This window comes from Chiloscyllium plagiosum, chromosome 14 (genome assembly GCF_004010195.1).
Source record: "Chiloscyllium plagiosum isolate BGI_BamShark_2017 chromosome 14, ASM401019v2, whole genome shotgun sequence".
Taxonomy (NCBI): Eukaryota; Metazoa; Chordata; class Chondrichthyes; order Orectolobiformes; family Hemiscylliidae; genus Chiloscyllium; species Chiloscyllium plagiosum.
Genome location: NC_057723.1, coordinates 901,916 through 922,598, shown reverse-complemented (window position 1 = coordinate 922,598; position 20,683 = coordinate 901,916). Strand labels below are relative to the sequence as shown.

The window sequence follows — 20,683 nt, the reverse complement described above, 5'->3', positions numbered from 1 at the left end:
GGCAATCATAGAATCCCTACGATGCAGAAAGAGGCCATTCAGCCCATTATGTCTGTGCCAACCCTCCTAAGAGCATTTCATTCTAGCCTCACAACCTTTCATTCCCATGGATACTTAACTTAGCCTGCACATTCCTGGGCATGATGGGGCAAAACAGCATGCTTATCTTTAATGAAGTATTTGGAGCTAAACAGCCCAGAGCTCTGTTTCACTGTCAGTCACGGTGGTCTGTGATGTGGAAAGATGAAACATGCATTACCATTCTCCGGGTGCTCCATTTCTCCAATGCTGCCGTCAGGTGTGGTGCGTTCGTAGTGGTCCTCAGGCAGGGTAAGGGGTCCCAGACGTGGCCCTGAAGATGATTTGCTGCTTGGGGTTTCTGACTCTTCAAGCCCACTGTCATAGTAACTGTGCTGGTTTGGGTCTTGCAGATCCTGGGACTGATTGGCTGTGGAGAAGGTCACTCTTCTGTGGGGAAGCTGAAGAGGAAACACAAAGGAAGAAAGATTAACAGTGGGTATTGACAGCTTCCTCACAGAAACACAGAATCACGCATTGTTACATCAATGTTACTCCATAACTCTCTGAGGGACAGTGTTCCTGACATTCCTTATCATCTGGAAGAATAAATCTCTTTGCATCCCAGTTTTCAATGAGTGTCAACTATGACCCTCATTTGAAATTCTGTCACTAGTGGAAACATCATCTCACCATCTGTCCTGTTAAGCTCCCTTACAATCTTATGCAGGCAGTCCCCGGGTCACAGATGGGTTCCATTCTTGCATTTGGTTCTTAAGTTGGTTTGTACACAAATTAGAACACAACACAACCAATTTTAAAAAGCCATTCATAAGTACAAGAAATGCTCTTAAGTTGGCTCTTTAAAAGTACACCCCTGTATAGGATTATATTCATAAATATGAATATTCAATAGTCAGTGGTTTGTTCCAATGACATTACCCCAGGGAAAGAATCATCTCCATTCTGAATTTCAGAAATACACTCCATGGACAAACTGGAAAAGGTATAAAATTCCTTCTCTCTTTCTGTGGGATTTATACCTACTGATCTTGTCCCAACTACACAAGCAGTTCTTTGAGTTGTAAGACCAGACCATCACGCAAGCCAACTTCCAATCTGTGGACTCCATTTATACTTCTCGTTGCCATAGAAAGGCTGCCAACACTATCAAAGACCCCTCCCACAACCTGTCCTACAACTGCCTCCACCAGGAGAACACACAGAAGCTTGAACACACACACACTAACAGGTTGAAGAACAGCTTCTTCCCTGCCATTATTAGACCACTGAACGGACCTTTCTAAGTTCAAATCTAAAGTTGTCCTTGCTTTTGTGCACCTTCTGTGCTGATGTAACCTTGCATGCCTCACTCTGAGCACCCTATGATCTGTCTGTCTTGTCGTTGTCTGTTATACACTGCCTGTACTGCTTGCAAAACAAAGCTTTTCACTGGATTTAAGTACATGGGACTACAATAAATCAAATCAAACAATGACATATTGATATGAAAGTCTTAGCTACTCTCAGGGAAAGTGAATTGTCTTTAAACTGCTGGTTTGAACTATATTGCCCACATTTACAAACATTATAGACATTTCGGCCCATCAAGTCTGCTCCATCATTTAATAAGATTAATGTTTATCTGATTATAATCACATGTCTGCAATCCTTCCCATCTCTGATAACTTTCAGTGCATTGTTTAACAAGAATATACATAGTTCTTCTGAAAACATACTTATTGTTTCCATTGCCTTTTGAGAAAGATTGTCAAGTATTGGAAATACCGATCTGGCTCATGAACGTCCTTTAGGGATGGAAATTTGCCATTTTTACCTGGTCTGGCCTACATGTGACTCCAGACCCACGGCAATGTGGTTGACTGCTAACTGCTCTCAGGCAATTAGGGATGGGCAATAAATGCTGGCCTGGCCAGTGATGCTCACATTCAAGAGTGAATTTTCAAAAAATCATTCCAAAGATCCATGACACTCTATGAAAAGGACAATGGCTTCATCTCTGTTTTACATGGTCATCCTCTTATTACTTAATAGTATTATACTCCCCCACAATAACAGGAAACATCCTCTCCACACAGGGACATAGGAACAGAAGTTGGCCATTCAGTCCATCAAGCCTGCCCTGCTATTCAATATAATCATGACTGATCATAAATTTCAATGTGTTTTACTCACTCCATCACATAATCCTGCAACACACCTCGGAAACAGAAACCTATCAATCTCTCAGAAAGCTATCATCTACCTTTCAAAATCCTTCAGGACCTTCTTTCAAATAATTAAAAGAAAACAGAAAGTGCTGGAAACATTCAGCTGGTTGGGCAGCGTTGTGGACTGAGAAACATGGATAACTGTGCTTCAGATCAATACGTTTTCATCCCAATCAGGAAAGGAGAGGCTTTCAGCAAACAGAGAGATAGGAAAATAGCAAAGGGAGGGGGAAGTCAGCAGCAGGATGGACAACACGGCAGTTTCAATGACAAAAAGGGGTGGTGGCGTAAGGCAGGAAGGAGATGGTAAGTAGATAAGTGGGGTTGTGAGTCTTTGGAACGCCTTGCCACAGTGAGCTATGGGGGGGGGGGGGGGGGGCAGGGTCCTTGTGTAGATTTAAGGGTGTGATAGGAAGAACCTTGATCAATCAGGGAATCAAGGGCTGCAGGGAAAGACAGGAATGCAGGCGTGAAGAATGTCAGATCAGCAATGCTCCTATTGAATGCTGGAACAGGATTGAGGGGCCGAATAGCCTACTCTTGTTCTGGCTTATGGATTTATGAATCTTGATCTGCTGAGTATTTCCAGCATCTTGTGTCTTTATTTCAGACTATCAGCAAACACTTTTTTTTTGCATTGTTATTATGGTTTCTAAGATAGGAAAGTATCACTAAAAAAAAGTGCCAAGGAAGGGGTTATTAAGAGAACTGACCAAATGTTTAATCACAAAAGAGAGGTTTTGAGGAGCATAAGAACGGAACAATGCACGGTGTTGACGTAATTAAACTTTGTCCAGTTAAATCCTTACTGACTGTGTCGCTTCAATGAATAAGCTTTGCTGAAATGACACTGGGTGTACATTCATTGACACGTAAGCAGTAACACCACACTAAATAATTTCTTTAATGATCCAAATGCTATTTTAGCTCAAAGCTTCAGGTGGATGTGGCTAGTGCCCTCGAATCTAGCGCAGTCTCACAACAACAGAATGCCAGGCTGTGAAATGTGCTGCTTGTTAATTTTCACAACAGAAAAATCAGGGGGTGTATAAATCGAGGGAAGTGAATCTTCCAGTCATTCTCACTGAGACAGAATGACAGCTGAGACCCTGCTGTTTTGGAGCAATGAAGATAAGCTTTCCTCACTAAATCTGACCCGCAACATAGCAACCAAATTGATATACAAAATCCAGATTGTAGGGAGCTACCTATAAATTCTCTCTGCTGAAGCCTCTTTGATTGACCAGTATTTCACAAACCTGTTCAGTTTTTATGAGAAATATGTCGACAACAAACTAGCATTTGTATTGCGTTTCAGGCGTGGTCAAAATGCTCCAAATTTCATCCTATCAGCATGATCAAACAAGGGGGCATTAAGACCTATCACCAAAAAGAAATTGGCTTGAAAGGAGCCTGTTGAGGTGGGAAGCAGATTGGCAAATCCAGAGCTTAGGAAACATAGGAAATAGGAGTAGGGGTCGGAGTAGGCCATGAACTGTGGAATGGTTTACAATGACGATGCTAGAAATAGATATGAGAAGTCACATTATAACTGATAGATATGGCTATTGAGGGTCAAGAGATCAGAACATGGGGGCTATCAGCCTGAACTCCTTCAGGACCTGTCCCCACTTGTAAAATTTGGCCAAATGGATTGCCAATAATTAAGTAAAAATAGACCAAAATGCCAACGACAAATCAATTAGGAAGGTATCCAGCATTGTCCAGTCGGGAGCAGCACTCCCACTGGGAGAATCAGGCATCTACCTTGGACACCATGATTCAGGAGCTGACAGAAAACTACCCATTTAATCAAAACAAGAAAAGCCTAACAGACATCCAGCTTTTTAAACAAATCAGTCCCGTAATTGTTTATCAAGAAACTCCAAAACCTATCATCATTCAGCCTCTGCCAAACTGCAAGATCACATCAAAGCCTTCCAATCGATTCCTGACCTCCCTCGCTGGGAATAAATCTGGGAGGATTCAGATTGCCTGGGAATTTGGCCAGATGCTGTCGGATGTGAGGAGTTGAATGTCATTGAGGGATTGAACACAAACATGGAAACACTGAAAGTAGGAGTGGGAGTAGGCCATTCAGCCCTTCGAGCCTGCTCCACCATTCACTATGATTATGGCTGATCCTCTATAGCATATTCCTGTTTTTTATCCCCATTCCCCTCGTGGCCTTGAAATATGTCAAAAACTGTGTCTATCTCTTTCTTGAACAACAAGAAAGTTTATTTTTGCAAAATTACTCATTATTTTGGTTAATGTCAGTGACAATTAGCTGAAGAGTATAAGCCAAATGCCCCTCATTTTTCGGTGTTCACACAGCAGGGAACTGGAGAGGCCAGTGAGGAGTTAGTGAATCTTCACATTGTACCCAACTTGAAACAATAACTCTGTTCCTCCTGTTCCCCCCAACATCACCCCCACTCCCATGCCAGATCTGCTGAGTTTCTCCAACACTTCCTGCTCTTATGTCAAATGTCCAGCATCCACTGTGTTTTGCACTTGCATCCCCACGTTAACCTGCTTCCTAAGCCTTCGGGATTCTTACAGTCATACAGCACACAAAAGGCCATTCAGCCCACTGAGGCTGTGCTGACCTATCTATACTAATCCCACTTGACTGTACTGACTTTTCCTGACCCAGGGAAAAGGGAGTTCACTGCTGAACGGGCGGAGTGCTTATTTCACTGAACGAGTAAACCATAAACCTGGAATCATGATGTAGAGGAACACTGAGTCAAAACATCATTAGCAGATTAAAAATTTGAAATCAGTTCAAAGAAATAAATTGGAAATTAAAGACTCACTGGTCTAAGTAATGACAACCTGATTGGATGAATATTTTCTTTCTGATCTTTATATGTTGCCAGATTCGTCACCAAAATGCAGTTGGTTTGTAAAGTGCTCTTTAGGAAAGAAAACCATAATCTTGATGTTGTATTGCCCTATTCACTACAACAGTCCTGCATCAACATGGTTGACTCTTGACGCTGGATCTGTGCAAAGGAAGCAAGAGTGATGTGAGAAGAGAACGTTTTCACCACAGAATAGTTAGGGTCTGGAATGCACCATCTGGAAATGTGGTTTGGTTGAGGCATTCAAGAGGACATGGATGGTTTATTTTGGATTATCGTGCTGTGTAGGGGCACGGAGAACAGGCAGCAGATCTGAGCGAGGGGCCAACTGGCCTCCTTCTGCACTGTAATAATTCTGTGATCTGGAAACCATTCCACTGTATTTGTTGAACTCACTATCACCTTTGTGTAGGCAGTTGGTGGCGGGACAATAAAATGTTAGCCATGACAGCTCAACCCCCATCTCAAGAATGTCTTAAAGTACACATAGTTGTTAGTCTGCTCATGGGAAGACGTGACTCAGCTGCACCGCCACAGCCAGGTGTAGTCTCCTTGTGAAGCAGATCAGTAAAGACAAGGTGACGTGTGGTCATTGTGACCCAAGACCAATATTTCAATCCTGTGTGACTGTCTCAGCTAGCAAGATCAAGTATTCTGTCTGATATTGGGAACTTCAATCTTCACACTCAGGGCTAATCTTGTTGGATTGGCTCCACTTCACTAATAGTTAGATCAAAACTCCCTTCACTGTACAGGAGACAGGGGCACATCTGCACTGGGGGAAATAAACTTAATGGAATAACGTCTCCTCTCTCACATTTTAGTGGTGACAGCTGGTGACACCAAGTTGACATCTCTGGCCTTCAAAGGCTGGAGGTGAGGACAATTAAAGTGTCAGCAGTGTATATATTCAGCAGTAATTAGCAGACACCCTTCCATCAATATAGAACAAAGGTAAATGACTCATACTGGAGACAAATAGACTAGAAGTGCCAGATAATTATTTAATATGTACAGGATGCAGCAGAAGAGCAGATTTGCCGAGTCCTGTTCAATATCCTGCCAATCAAGCATCAATTAAAGCTCAACCTTCCTGTCCTAAGATGTTGAACCTGCACTCAGAAACCTTGCATTTCATCAGCTAATGCAGCGTTCGTTCCATTTATCTGAAGGGTCAGGATCCTCGTCATAACATGTGGATGTTTCACGGGAAAAATCACATTAATGTTTCCCTTCTTCTAATCGACTCATTGCCCAGACTTCATTTGAAACCATTTAAGAGTTGGTTGATTGCTACTTATCTTCTGAAGACAAAGCTTGAGGTTTCGAATGACTAAGTGCTACAGGCTGAGTGGATTCTGTGATGAAAGAGGGCAAGGCAGCCACAATTCTGAGTGCTTGCCCTCTCACCCGACACACATAAGCAAACTTGTTGAAGATATTATGTATTGGAGAAAAGGGTGACAGGACCAGGAATCCCTCTCAAAGAGACAAACGCTAGGTGGAAGTGAGGCCTGTCACATTGAAATTTTCTGTCATGACAGATGTAGGGAATATCCACAACAGGCTAACATTGACTTACATCGAGTCATAGAGGCGTAGTGTTGTACAGCATGGAAACAAACCCTTCTGTCTAACTCGTCCATGCTGACCAGATATCCTAATCTAATCTCGTTGCATTTGCCAGCATTTGGCCCATATCCATCTAAACCCTTCCTATTCAGAGACCCATCCAAATGCCTTTTCAATGCTGTAATTGTACCAGCCTCCACCACTTCCTCTGGCAGCTCATTCCATACATGCACTACCCTCTGTGTGAAAAAGTTGCCCATTAGATCCCTTTTAAATCTTTCCCCTCTCTCACCCTAAACCTATGCCCTCTAGTTTTGGACTTTCCCACCCTGGGGAAAAGGCCATGTCTATTTATCCTATCCATGTCCTTCATGATTTTGTAAACCTCTACAAACCTCAGCCTCCGACGCTCCAGGGAAAACAGCCCCAGCCTGTTCAGCCTCTCCCTTTCACTCAAACCCTCCAATCCTGGCAACATCCTTGTAAATCTTTTCTGAACCCTTTCAAGTTACACAACATCCTTCCTATAGCTAGGAGACCAGAATTGCACACATTATTCTAAAAGGTTTTTTTTTTCAATTTTCATTGCTAAAGAGGACACGGATGTCACTAGCTGGGTCTGCATTTATTGCCCATCTCTATTTTTTATTCAGAGGTCAGTGGTGAGATGATGTCTTGAACTGCTGCAGTCCATTTGGCTCAGGAAGTTCTCCCACAACATTCTTAGAAAGAGAATTCCGGAGGTATAACCCAACAACACTAAAGGAACAGCAATACATTTCTTAAGGGGCAGAACAGTGACTCAGTGGTTCACACTGCTGCCTCACACCATCAGGCACCCAGGTTCAATTCCATCGAAACTGATGACTGTCTGTGTGGCGTTTGCACATTCTCCCCGCGTCTGCGTGGGTTTCCTCTGGGTGCTCTGGTTCCTCCCCCAATCCAAAGATGTGTAGGTTAGGTGGAATGGCCATACTAAATTGCCTGTAACGTCCAGGGGCATGCAGGATGGGTGGGTTAGCCTTGGGAAATGCAGGGTTACAGGGATAAGGTTGGGGGTAGGTCTGGCTGGGATGCTCTTTAGAGGGTTGGTACAAACCGGATGGGCCGAACGGCCTGTTTCCACACTGTTAGGATTCTATGAAGTCGGGATTGTGAAAGTTCTGAAGAAGAGTCATAGGGGGACTTGAAACATAAAGTGTGTTTCTCTCTCCACAGAAGTTGCCAGACCTACTGAGTTTCTTCAGCAATTTCTGTCTTTGTTTCAGATTTCCAGCATTTTACAATATTTTGCCTGAATTGATGAGTGGCTTGTTTGGGGAACTTGGAGGTGCTGGTGAGTTCCCATGTACCTGCTGCCCTTGTCCTTTTACTTGGTCATGGTTGTGGCTTTGGAAGGTGTGTCTGAGCAGTCTTGGTGAATTGTTGCTGTTCACCACAGTAACTCATCCCAAGGTGCTGCAAGGCAGCACTATCAGAAAGAAATTTCAGACCAAGATACATGTGAAGACATAACAACAGGTTACCATAGGCTTTACCAAAATGTTAAGTGTTTTCAATAAGAATGTCTTAAAGGGGAAAGGGAAAGAGAGATGGAGAGGTTTAGGCAGTCAATTCTAAAGCTTAGAGTGAAAACAGCAGAGGCATGGTTATCAACGATGGAATGTAGGGAGTCAGGAAAGTGCTGAAGGTACTAACAGGTCATTCTGCTATAACACATGTTTCTTTAATGTCATTCACTGGAATGTGATTGACAAATTGGAGACACTGTTTCTAAAACAGGAACTTTTCAAATGTATGTTGGCCGTAACGTGCACTTTAAGTGCTGTTTATGTTTTTCTATAATGCGGGTTTGCAGAAAAATACAACCATCACATTGCAGAAACACTGACCGTACTGGGATGGAGGAACTGACCGTACTGGGATGGAGGAACTGACTGTACTGGGATGGAGGAACTGACCGTACTGGGATGAACAAACTGACTGTACTGGGATGGAGGAACTGACCGTACTGGGATGAACAAACTGACTGTACTGGGATGGAGGAACTGACCGTACTGGGATGAAGGATCTGACTGTACTGGGATGAACAAACTGACTGTACTGGGATGGAGGAACTGACTGTACTGGGATGAATGTGCACAGGTACCGGAAATATCTGGAGCGATTCACTGCAGAACTAACCGTCTTTCAGAATGAGGAGGAGGAACGAGAAGCAGAATGTTACAAGAAAGTGTAATTAGCTCTATAGATCTGAAGGAGCAAAAGGATGTCACAGTCACTGCGGAGGCGCTGCAGGGGATCTGACTTTAGTCTCTCGAGTATCAGTGAGACTGCACGCAGCATTGGACCCACAGGAAAAACTGGGTTCAAATCTGACTGGGACAGTTGGATTGAAATCTGTGTGATAAGGGGTGCCTGAGTGAATGCTTGAGTGAGTATGATCAGAATTTGCAGAAGCTTTTACTTGAAGCACCACTGAATAGCCCCATAACTCTTAATTTTTTTCAAATTAAAAACTCGACTGACTCCTGTCTTTAGAACATCTTCAATCCTCCGGAGAGGGAGGGAATTGCAAAGGGGCACAATCTTTTGACTGAACAAATTTCTCTTCAGCTCTGTCTTTCATTGACTGGCTCCTTGTTCTGATACAGCCATCTCCATGGTTTAGGTGCCTTGGACTCGGAGACTGTTCTCCTGTCATTGATCTTGACAAGTTTCGATATAAATTTAAATGTCACAGGATCACAGAATTGTTACAGTGCATTCTGTCCATGTACTGCTGCTTCACAGCACCAGGAACCCGGTTTCGATTCCAGCCTTGGGCAACTGTCTGTGTGGATTTTGCACATTCTCCCTGTGTCTGTGTGGGTTCCCTTTGGATGCTCCAGTTTCTTCCGCAGTCCAAAGATGTGCAGGTTAGGTGAATTGACCATGCTAAATTGCCCATAGCATTCAGGAATGTGTAGGTTAGGTGCATTAGTCAGGGGTAAATATAGGATAATAGGGTAGGGGAATGGGTTGGGAGGGTGGGTAACTGTTCGGAGGGTCGGTGTAGACTTGTTTGGCTAAAGGGTCTGTTTCCAATAATCATCCAACTACTCTCCTGAATGCTTCAATTGAACCTGCCTCCACATTTCCAGACCCTAACTGCTCATTGGGTGAAGCTTATTTTCTTACATCTCTCCTGCCCCTTTTGCATATCACTTTAAACCTCTGCACCCTTGCTCTTCTTCCTCTTATGAGTGAGAAAACTTGTTCCCTATCGCCTCTATCCAGCTCATTCATGACTTTAAAATCTCTATAAGATCTCCTCTCAGCTTACTTCTCTCCAAGACGACTGTAGGTTCATAGTTCCTTGAAAGTGGAGTCACCAGGATAGTGAAGAAGGTATTTGGTATGCTTTCCTTTATTGGTCAGACCATTGAGTACAGGAGTTGGGAGGTCATCTTGCGGCTGTACAGGATATTGGTTAGGCCACTTTTGGAATATTGCGTGCAATTCTGGTCTCCCTACTATAGGAAGGATGTTGTGAAACTTGAAAGGGTTCAGAAAAGATTTACAAGGATGTCGCCAGGGTTGGAGGAATTGAGCTACAGGGAGAGGCTGAACAGGCTGGGGCTGTTTTCCCTGGAGCAGTGGAGACTGAGGGGTGACCTTACAGAGGTTTATAAAATCATGAGGGGCATGGATAGGATAAATAGACAAAGTCTTTTTTTCCCAAAGGTGGGGGAGTCTAGAAACTGGAGGGCATAGGTTTAGGGTGATGGGGGAAAGATATAGAAAGGACCTAAGGGGCAACATTTTCACACAAAGGGTGATGCATGTATTGAATGAGCTGCCAGACGAAGTGGCAGATGCTGGTACAATTACAACATTCAAAAGGCATCTGGATGGGTATATGAATAGGAAGGGCTTGGAGGGGTATGGGCCAAGTGTTTGCAAATGGAACTAGATTAATGAAGGTTATCTGGTCGATATGGACAAGTTGGACTGAAGAGTCTGTTTCTGTGCTGTACATCTCTCTTACTCACATCCTTCTGATAATGTGACAGCTACATCTGTACATAATATTCCAGCTGAAGGGATAGGAGTTGGGGACTGAACTATGGAACAGAGTTGACCACAGTCTTTTTTGTGGTCAGAATCTTTCCAGCCCCAAACTGTAGTCCTGCCTATTCTGGAGGGCTACCTCTTTGGGAAATGTCACTGAGGGTAAACAGCACCAACATGGACTATTTAGACTAAATAAGTCATACACGTAGTTCTCATATAACATCGTAGTTGCATTCCAGTGAAACCTTGCTTAATGGAAAATGGCTTAATGGAAATAATAGGGCCAATGGGAAAAGTGGGGTCAGGGGCAGACCAGCAAAGAATAACACTCACGATCGCTCAAAAATCACCCAAAGGACGAACACAAAGTATAACAGAGCCTGAATGAAAGTTTAAATCCTATTTATTAACAAAAGTAAATTTAACACATTACATTGAAAAAATGTTTTTAATGCAGGGACGGGGGGTTGTCATCATCATCACCAGCTTCAGGTGCACTTGTGGTTGTACAAGTGGGTGGCTGTGGTTGATTATCTTCTGACTGTTTCTTTGGGGTTAGTTTAGATTGTGTGATATGCAGGTATGAGAACAAATTAGAAAGGTAAATGGTATATATAAGAGTAAGGCAGTCTGGCAGGAATTATACAGGGCTTATAGAGGAATTAGACAAGAATATCATTGTCTTAGAGACAGAGCAATAAACATTTGTTAGTTTAATTTTTGGGATGACGCTGCTCAGTATATAGTACTGTACTAGTTTTAGATTAGATTAGATTACTTACAGTGTGGAAACAGGCCCTTTGGCCCAACAAGTCCAGACCGACCCACCGCAGCACAAACCACCCAGACCCATTCCTCTACACTTACCCCTTCATCTAACAATATGGGCAATTTAGCATGGCCAATTCATCTAACCTGCACATTTTTGGACTGTGGGAGGAAACTGGAGCACCCAGAGGAAACCCACGCAGACACAGGGAGAATGTGCAAACTCCACACACAGTCGCCTGAGGCGGAAATTGAACCCGGGTCTCTGACGCTGTGAGGCAGCAGTGCTAACCACTGTGTCACCGTGCTGCCCACACGCTCTGACAGCAGCTGACATCAGCACGTGCACAGAATGAAGAGTGCAAAGCGATTGCCACTGGAATCATGCTATTGCAAACAGAGGTAAGTGTTCTTGAAAAATACCGTTCCCTAATTCTTCAGCGACGTTATAGCTAAATCGCGCTGCTGAAACATGCTTTATACGAGAACTACCTGTACTAACTACTACGGAATTCTCCAAATGAGGGTGGGAAAGATCAAAACAGGGGGAAGAGTCAAGGAAACAAAGAGTGGGGAAAAGAGATATTGATAAAGTGCTTTTATAACATCTCTCAGCTGTCAGGACAATCACTGTAAAGCTGAATTACTTTTGAAACTTTAGTTCCTGTTTTGTGAACAATTAGCAGTCTGACTCAGTGGGCTGATGAGAACAGAAGGTATCAGTTCATCCTCTCTTTGTGGTGTTCTGAATGACGAGAACAACAAAGAAATCCCGGTCCTTATTCGTGCCTGGAGATCTTTTAGATCCACCTGAACAGGCTGACAGGTTCTTATCCAAAACACAGCACCTATTCAAATACAACTTGCAAAATATGCTAACGAGATCTCTGCTTAGACTGTATGCCACTCTATAATAGGGACTCTTCTCACACAACCTCTTGGTTCTGAGGCAAGGCTGCTGAGGCAAACTCCTAAACATTGGAGAGGATATTAGCTTAGCTTATTAGAATGAAACGATTGCATGGCACAGATTAATCAACAAAAGCTCAGGCTCGTGCTCCCAACCTAAGTCAGGAAGATCAGGAGTTCAGTTTCTAGTGCAGAGATTTAAATACATCATTTAGGTCGTTAATGCTGTGTGGTATTGATGGGGAGATTTTCACACTGAGATTGACAACCTGTAGTTCCGTCTGTGCATGAGGTAATGTCAAGCAATGGTTTCCATCGAAAAGATATCTAACTGCCCAACCGACATTTCCTGAATCCCCATCTTTAACATCCTGAAGACCAGAAACATAACTGGAACTGCCCATGTGAAATCTGTGCTTGCTGCAGCAACTCAGAGGCCCTGAGTGAATCAGGACATACAGAACCTGCTGAAAACCAGACGTGAGGCCTTCAGATCAGGAGACCCACTCAAATACGAGGAATCCAAGTATGACCTTTGCAGAGCCATTAAGACAGCCAAGGACCAATACCGATCCAACTAGAGACCCAGACAGTTACCCAGCGACTATGGCAAGGACTGAGTGACATCACAGGTTCTAAAAAGAGACGTTGCAAGATAGCAGACGATGACACATCCCTCCCAGATCGTCTCAACACCTGCTATGCTCAAGAGGGCCAACGTCATCCCTGTGTCTAAGCAGGCTCATGAAGCATGTGTCAATGACTACCGCCCAGTGGCCCTAACTTTGGTGGTCATGAAGTGCTTTGAAAGGCTGGTCATGGCATTAATCAACTCCAGCCTCCCCACTACTCTTGACCCACTCCAATTTGCCTATCGGACCAACAGGTGCCATAAGACTTGCCCTTCACCCCTCCCTAGAATATCTTGACACCAAGAATGTTATGTAAAAATCCTATTCATTGACTACAGTTCAATCTTCAACACTATTATGCCCTTAAGACTGATTCCTAAGCTTAGTCATCTCGGACTGAGCCCCACTTACTTCAAATGCATCCTCAGTTTCCTGACCCACAGGCCACACTCAGTGAAGATTGGGGACAATATTTCATTCTCACTAACACTCAACAATGGAGCCCCCCCCCCCCCCCCAGGGGTGCATACACCGCCCCCTACTGTACTCACTGTATACTCATGACTGCATCACCAAATACCAGACTAATGCCATTTACACGTTCGCTGGTGACACCACCATAGTCGGTCGAATCTCAGGTGGCGACGAAACAGACTACAGACGGGAGGTGGAAGACCTGGAAAAATGGTGCACTGGGAACAACCCAGCTCTTAATACCGGCAAAACCAAGGAAGTCATAATTGACTTTAGGCAGGATGTTACTCATGCCCCCCCACCGACCCATTAACAGCACAGAGGTGGAGCGAGTGGAGAGTGTCAAGCTCCTGGGAGTGGTCATCCACAACCAGCTTTCTTGGACTCTTCATGTAGATGCACTGGTTACAAAGGTCCAACAACGTCTCTTCTTCCTCAGGCAGCTGAGGAAATTTGGCTTTGACAGCCCTTGCCAACTTTTATAGGTATGCCATCAAGAGCATTCTGTCTGGATATATCACTACCTGGTACGGCAACTGTACCATTCAAGATCAGAGACTGTTACAGAGAGTGGTGAACTCGGCCCGGACAATCACAAAGGCCAACCTCCCATCTATAGAATCCATCTACCAGGCCCTCTGTCAAGGAAAGGCCATCAGCATTCTCAAAGATCCATCCCCCCCTGGCAATGATTTTCTACAACCTCTACCATCGGGGAGAAGGTACAGAAGCCTGAACACACGCACCAGCCGGTTTCGTAACAGTTTCTACCCTACTGTTGTTAGAATACTGAATGGACTCACAAACTCTTAACATTCACCTGTATCTGTGTCTTTGTTTTTGCCGCTGTTTACCTATTGTTTGCTTTCCTATGCTACTTAACTCTGTGACCTGCCTGTATTGCTCGCAAGACAATGCTTTTCACTGTGCCTCAGTACACATGACAATAAATTCAATTCAATTCAATTTAATTCAGTGGGTTACACTCCAGTTCCCATGACCCTGTTCAAAAGATGTTGGAGGCATTGTTCCCGGTGTGCTTGTCTGTTTTTCTCCAACATTCACTTCACTGCTATTCTCAGGGAAGCTTGTTATGCACAACTTAGCTCTTAAGGTCCTTGTATCAGAACAGTGACGATATAATGCAAGTCCTTAATTGGTTATAAAAAGTATAGGGCATTGTCACATTATGAAAGGTGCTACATAATTGCAGTGTTTTTCTTGTTGTTAGTCCTCCAAGGCACCAGCAGTTTCCTTTATGTATGTAGCCATTATATAAAAGTCTTCAGTTTCACATGCATTATGTCTCCATTCACAAACTCTTGCCAGCTGAGCTTCCAAAACAATTGTTTATCTTCTGCTGGCAGAACTTGGCCAGATTCCAAGTCTGTAATGTCGCCGTTTGTGCACGTTTCCAGGCACAGGGAATTTAGTGAGCTTTCTCCAGCTTTCTGCAAAGCTGGAGAATCCTGGCTCCAGAGAGACAATTAACAAGATTTGCCTGTGTCCTGTGTTTTTATCGAGTGCAGCTTGGGATGCCGGGAATCAGACATGCAGCTCACCGCTGGAGTGTCTATGATCGAACGGTAACAGCTACATTGCTGAGCGATCTACATCAATGCTTGTGAATTTATTTTACTGCTTCAATTTTCACGAGAGACTGGTGCAGCTGCAGAACCAAGCCTCACTCTCAGTAAATGTAGTGTTCAGATGACATTACAAGCAGTGAAAATCACCATGATGTGAATTTGTAAGTTGATAGTTTTATAGAGTCATAGAGATGTATCGCATAGAAACAGACCCTTCGGTCCAACTCATCCACGCCAACCAGATCTAGTCCCATTTGCCAGCACTTGGCTCATATCCCTCCAAACACTTTCTATTCATATACCCATCCAGATGCCTTTTAAATGTTGTAATTGTACCAGCCTCCATTTCTTCCTCTGGCAGCTCATTCCATACTCGCATCTCCCCCTGTGTGAAAAAGTTGCCCCTTAGGTCCCTTTTAAATCCTTCCCCTCTCACCCTAAACCTATGTCCGCTAGTTCTGGACACCCCCACCCCAGGGAAAAGACCGGGTCTCTTCACCCTATCCATGCCACTCATGATTTTATAAACCTCTCTTAGGTCACCCATCAACCTCCAACACTCCGGGAAAAAAGACCCAGCCTATCCAGCCTTTTCTTACAGTCCCCATTAGCAAACAAATCAAAATAATTCAACTAGAAACTTGGACTGCAATATAAGGCTGAGGGTGTGTTACAGAACAGGGCTGAGGGAGTATTGTAGAGCAGGGCTGAATGGGCTCTACCATTTCATACAATTTTGGCTGATTTGCTTGTGGTCTCGATTCCACTTTCCTATCTGCACAGTCCCCATAACATTTGACTCGCCTGTCCATCAAAACTCTAGCTGACTCTGCTTTGAATAAATGTAATTCCTTCATTTCCACTGCTTTGAGAGAAAACAGTTCTCCTCCTCAACATCCTAGAAGTGAGACCTCTTAATTTTAAACTGTACACTGCGTAATCTACCAAGGTTCCCAGTCCCCACATGGACAAGGGCAGCAAATGCATAGGAACACCAATCATCTCAAGTTCCCTTCAAGTCTCACAACACATGGACTTGGAACACCTTTCCATTCTTTCAGTGTCAGTGGGTTAAAATCCTGCCTCCCCAGCAGCCCCACTTTAGGACTAATGTCACTACGTGGACTGCACTGATGCAGGGCCACCACCTTATCAGGGGCAATTAGGGATGGGCAATAAGTGTTCCCACCTAAGGAATGGTTGGGGGGGGACAAAAAAATCTGGTTTTATCACCTTGCTGTCAGTGGAATCTTGCTGTGCACAAATTGGCTGCCACTTTTCCTGCATTGCTGCAGCAGCCACACTTCAAAAGGAGTAAATTGTTCTTTAAGGCACGGGGAGCTCATTTGAGAGGTGGTATGTAAATGCAAATCTTCTCCTTTGCATAGAAATGTAATGTTTCCAGGCTGGATCCTTCACACACAAGCCTTATTTACAGAGCTGAATTTGAGATCTTTTGATCGTTCCACTGTGCAGCTTCCAACTCTGAACTTCACACTTCCACAGCCTTTCAAAATGGTTTGGTGATGCTCGTGTGCGAATGCTTAATGCAGCTTCACTTGTTATTCTTCCCTGAGCTGTGTTAATGTAGCTTTGCTAAGACGTTGTAAAATGAACATCATACAAACAGGTTAAGTTCTAATACAGTCAACAAATAACTTTGAAGTGCAGAATGAATTATGTGGGGAGATTAGAAATACAAATCACTTGTACAAAGTCAATCATTATCTTTAGCACAGGCCACATTGTGCAAGATTCAGGGGCAGGCAGGGGAATAATCGCTCACCACAGATTAAAAAAAGATCAAATGCGGGACAAATTGGCTCAGATGCAAAGCTCTACCAGACCGCAAAAACAGCTCACCTGTCTCTGTGCTGTTAAAACAAAGCTGACAATGCCTTTTGTCCTTAATTTATTGGGGGAAGGGGAAATAATTGGGGGGGAGGGAGAAATGGAAAGGTCAAATTTTGAGTTCAACAAGAAAGCAACAATGCGTTCACAGTGACTCTTACTATCATGGAACATGGAATTGCACAGCACAAGAATAGGCCCTTCAGTCCACCGTGTTTATGCCGATTGTGATGCTGTTCTAAAGGAATCCCATCTGTCTGCACATGGTCTGCATCCCTCTATTCCCTGTCTGTTCATGTGACTGTCTAGATGCCTCTATTTGCTTCTTTCACTTTTTATAAGACCATAAGACATAGGAGTGGAATAAGGCCATTCGGCCCATCGAGTCCACTCCGCCATTCAATCATGGCTGATGCGCATTTCAGCTCCACTTACCAGCGTTCTCCCCGTAGCCCTTAATTCCTCGAGACAACAAGAATCTATCAATCTTGGCCTTGAAGACATTTAGCGTCCCGGCTTCCACTGCACTCCGTGGCAATGAATTCTGGAGTTGTACGTACTTTAGAGATGGAAGATAAGACTTAGGGCACATTGCGGTAATAAGAGGGATGAACTCATATGAAAGAGTGATCAGCTAACTACTGGGGAGATGATGGCCTATACTGTTAATCCAGAGACCCCAGGTCATGTTCTGGGGACCCGGGTTCAAATCCTGCCACTGCAGATGGTGGAATTTGAATGCAACAATAATGTAGAATTAACAGTCTAACAATGACCATGAACCCATTGTTGAATGTTGGAAAAAACCATCTGGTTTACTAATGTCCTTCAGGGAAGGAAGCTGCCGCCATTACCTGGTCTGGCCTACATGTGACTCCAGACCTCACAGCAATGTGGTTGACTCTTAACTGCCTTCTGGGCAATTAGGGATGGGCAATAAATGTTGGCCGGGCCAGTGATGCCCTCATCCCATGAACAAAAAAAAACTTCCCTGGCAACATGTTCCAGGCACTGAACACCCTCTGTGTGAAAAAATGTTCCTCACATTTCTGTAAACTTTCCCCTCTCACCTTAAACCTATAGTTCCCAATATTTGACATTCCCACCCTGGGAAAAAAACTCCAACTATTCACCCTATCCCTGCCTCTCGTAATTGTACATCCTTCTGTCAGTCGTCCCTCAGCCTCTGACACCCTAGAGAAATCAATCCAAGGTTATCCAACCCTCTCCTTACACCCAATACACTCCAATACACTGCGTTAGGTTCTCCACCTATATGTGTGTCTGAGTTATGTGGCCGATGGCAAATTACAGCTTGGTTAGCTCAGTTGACTGGATGGCTGGTTTGCAATGCAGAATGATAGCGCAAGTTCAATTCCTACACCAGCTCAGGTTAGCACAAAGACCTCAGCTTCTCGACCTCTCCTCTTACCTGAGGTGACCACAGGTGAAACCATCATCACTCTCTCTAATGATAGAGCTGCCCCATGATCCTCTGAGATGATGGCGACCTTTACTTACTTAGAGCATTGACATCTGCGTAACATGATTTACGTAAGGTTCTGGAGTTGTACGTACTTTAGAGATGGAAGATCAGACTTAGGGCACATTGCGGTAATAAGAGGGATGAACTCATATGAAAGAGTGATCAGCTGACTGTCAGCTGTAAGTGTTTACCAGCTAGAAATAGTGTAACCAGCGGGGTGGGGCATTCCATTAAGAACACATCACTGCACAATGCACACAGAAATGTTCAATGGCTGGGCACTCTCTCGCTTTGGAGATGCCAGTTTTCAGTTGAGATATTAAACTGAGGTCTATCGGCCCTCTCAGATAAGATTATAAAAATAAGATATAAAGTGTTGTATTATTCGGAAGAAGAGCAGGGCATTTATCCCTGATCAATATTTATCCATCAATCCACATCACAAATGAGTAAAGATGACATACCCCATGGAATGACTTTTGTAAAATCTCAATGACAACATAAACCGCTTGAATAATATCAACCAATTCCTATGACTGAAGATTTGCAAACAATTAATCACTCCTTATTGCATTTTCTCTAAATGATGGGTATGTTGCTCACTCTGCTTTATATAATGATATCATGCTGAGAGCTGATAGTTTATTTCAAAGACCACACCTTTATTTCATCAGGTATGGAACATTGAGAAATATTTACTTTTCACTCAGCAATGAGTCGGGTGTGGCCTTTGATACAAAAACTTTTCTCCACTGCAAACGGCTTATGTCGTTCAATCTTTGTTCGTTAAAAAAAAGCATTGTGCAGATGTCCCTGATATCACTCTGAGAACGTGCCACTTAAAGAGAACAGGAATTCCCAGGGTCCACTCCCCTGCTGAGGCCACGGGACTTTCATAGTTGGTACAGAAAAGACACATTTGTAGGTTAATAAACACTTGTTCTGCAGCAATTGCTGAAGTTAGTTAAATTAAATTAAAGTAAATTATAGGGCTTCTCACACCAAACAACCAGGCGTTCTTCATTTATCAACAAGGACGTCAGTTTGAGCTCAGTATTCAATTCATCAGAGACTCCCCACCCTGTGTATCAGTCCTTACACTCCATAAAATAGAATCCCTACAACGTGGAAACAGGCCCTTAGGCCTAACAATCCACACTGACCCTCCAAAGAGTACCTGACCCAGACCCATTCGTCTACCCTACATTTAGCACTGATGAATGCACCTAAACTGAACATTATGAGCAAGTTAACATGGCCAATTCACCTAACCTGCACATCTTTGGATTGTGGGAGTAAACCCATACAGACACAGGAAGAATATGCAAACTCCACACTGACAGTTGCCCAAAGCTGGAATTGAACCTTGGTCCCTAGCACTGTGAGGCAGCAGTGCTGACCACTGAGTCACCAGGTCGCCATTATCAATTGCCAACTCCACTTGGACTCATTCCTGGACATCTATATTTTTAAATTGACCAACCTTTCTGACTCTCAGACTTGGGTATGCTACCAAAACTGACTGTCCCTACAGCTGTTTGGCATTGCATTTATCGGATGGAGATTGATAGATGTTTGTGCTCCTCATTCAGGGAGAAGTCATGCTGAGAACACGGCCAGCCACTCTAACCATCTGGAGGCTGCAGTAGCCAGGGCAAGTCCCCACCCCACCCCAGGCATTGTCCCTGGACCAGGTAAGCTTTGAGGGAGGTACTGGATGGGCTCAGAGTAAGGGGGGGGGGGGGGGGGGAAATGGGCTGACTGTGGTAGGGTGGTGCACCCACAACCGTAGGCCAATGTTTGATTGGTAAGGGAGGACCCCAGTGAGGGGGTCATCCAAGGAGTAGTATGGACTCCAGCCCACGTGGAAGGGGGAAGTAACATTCTACCAATGGTTGTCTGCCTTCAACCATCTTACCCACCTCACACCACCTCATAAATCATCTAAAGCTATAACGAGCTCAAATGTTCTGTTGCCTTGCTCTCTGTAAATGCTTTTTTTCCTGATTTTGATTACCTGGATATAGATGTAAGTAATCTTGAATCCTGGTCTCCAAGAGAATCCAAATCCTGTTTATTTATTTGATCAGAGATGTGGGTAGCCCATCCATGTAGGTAGTTAAGAGATTACCACATTGCTATGGATCTGGAGTCACATGGAGTCCAGACCAGGTAAGGATGGCAGATTTCAATCCCTGGAAGGCTTATTGAAGCTGGTAGGGTTTTA

The 20,683-nt window shown here is 43.9% G+C and overlaps 1 protein-coding gene across 4 annotated transcripts in view; it reads right to left on the bottom strand.

Moving 5' to 3' along the window:
• Positions 1-20,683, bottom strand: part of LOC122556417 (protocadherin-1-like) — a 364,614-nt gene that overhangs the window by 105,612 nt on the left and 238,319 nt on the right. For all 4 annotated transcript variants that reach the window (XR_006313530.1, XM_043703030.1, XM_043703029.1 and 1 more), the window contains exon 3: positions 260-479. Coding sequence is in view for 3 of the 4 variants with exons in the window: in XM_043703030.1 (XP_043558965.1) it covers positions 260-479 (220 nt within the window). In the remaining variant the exon portion in view is untranslated. The remainder of the gene's footprint in view (positions 1-259; positions 480-20,683) is intronic.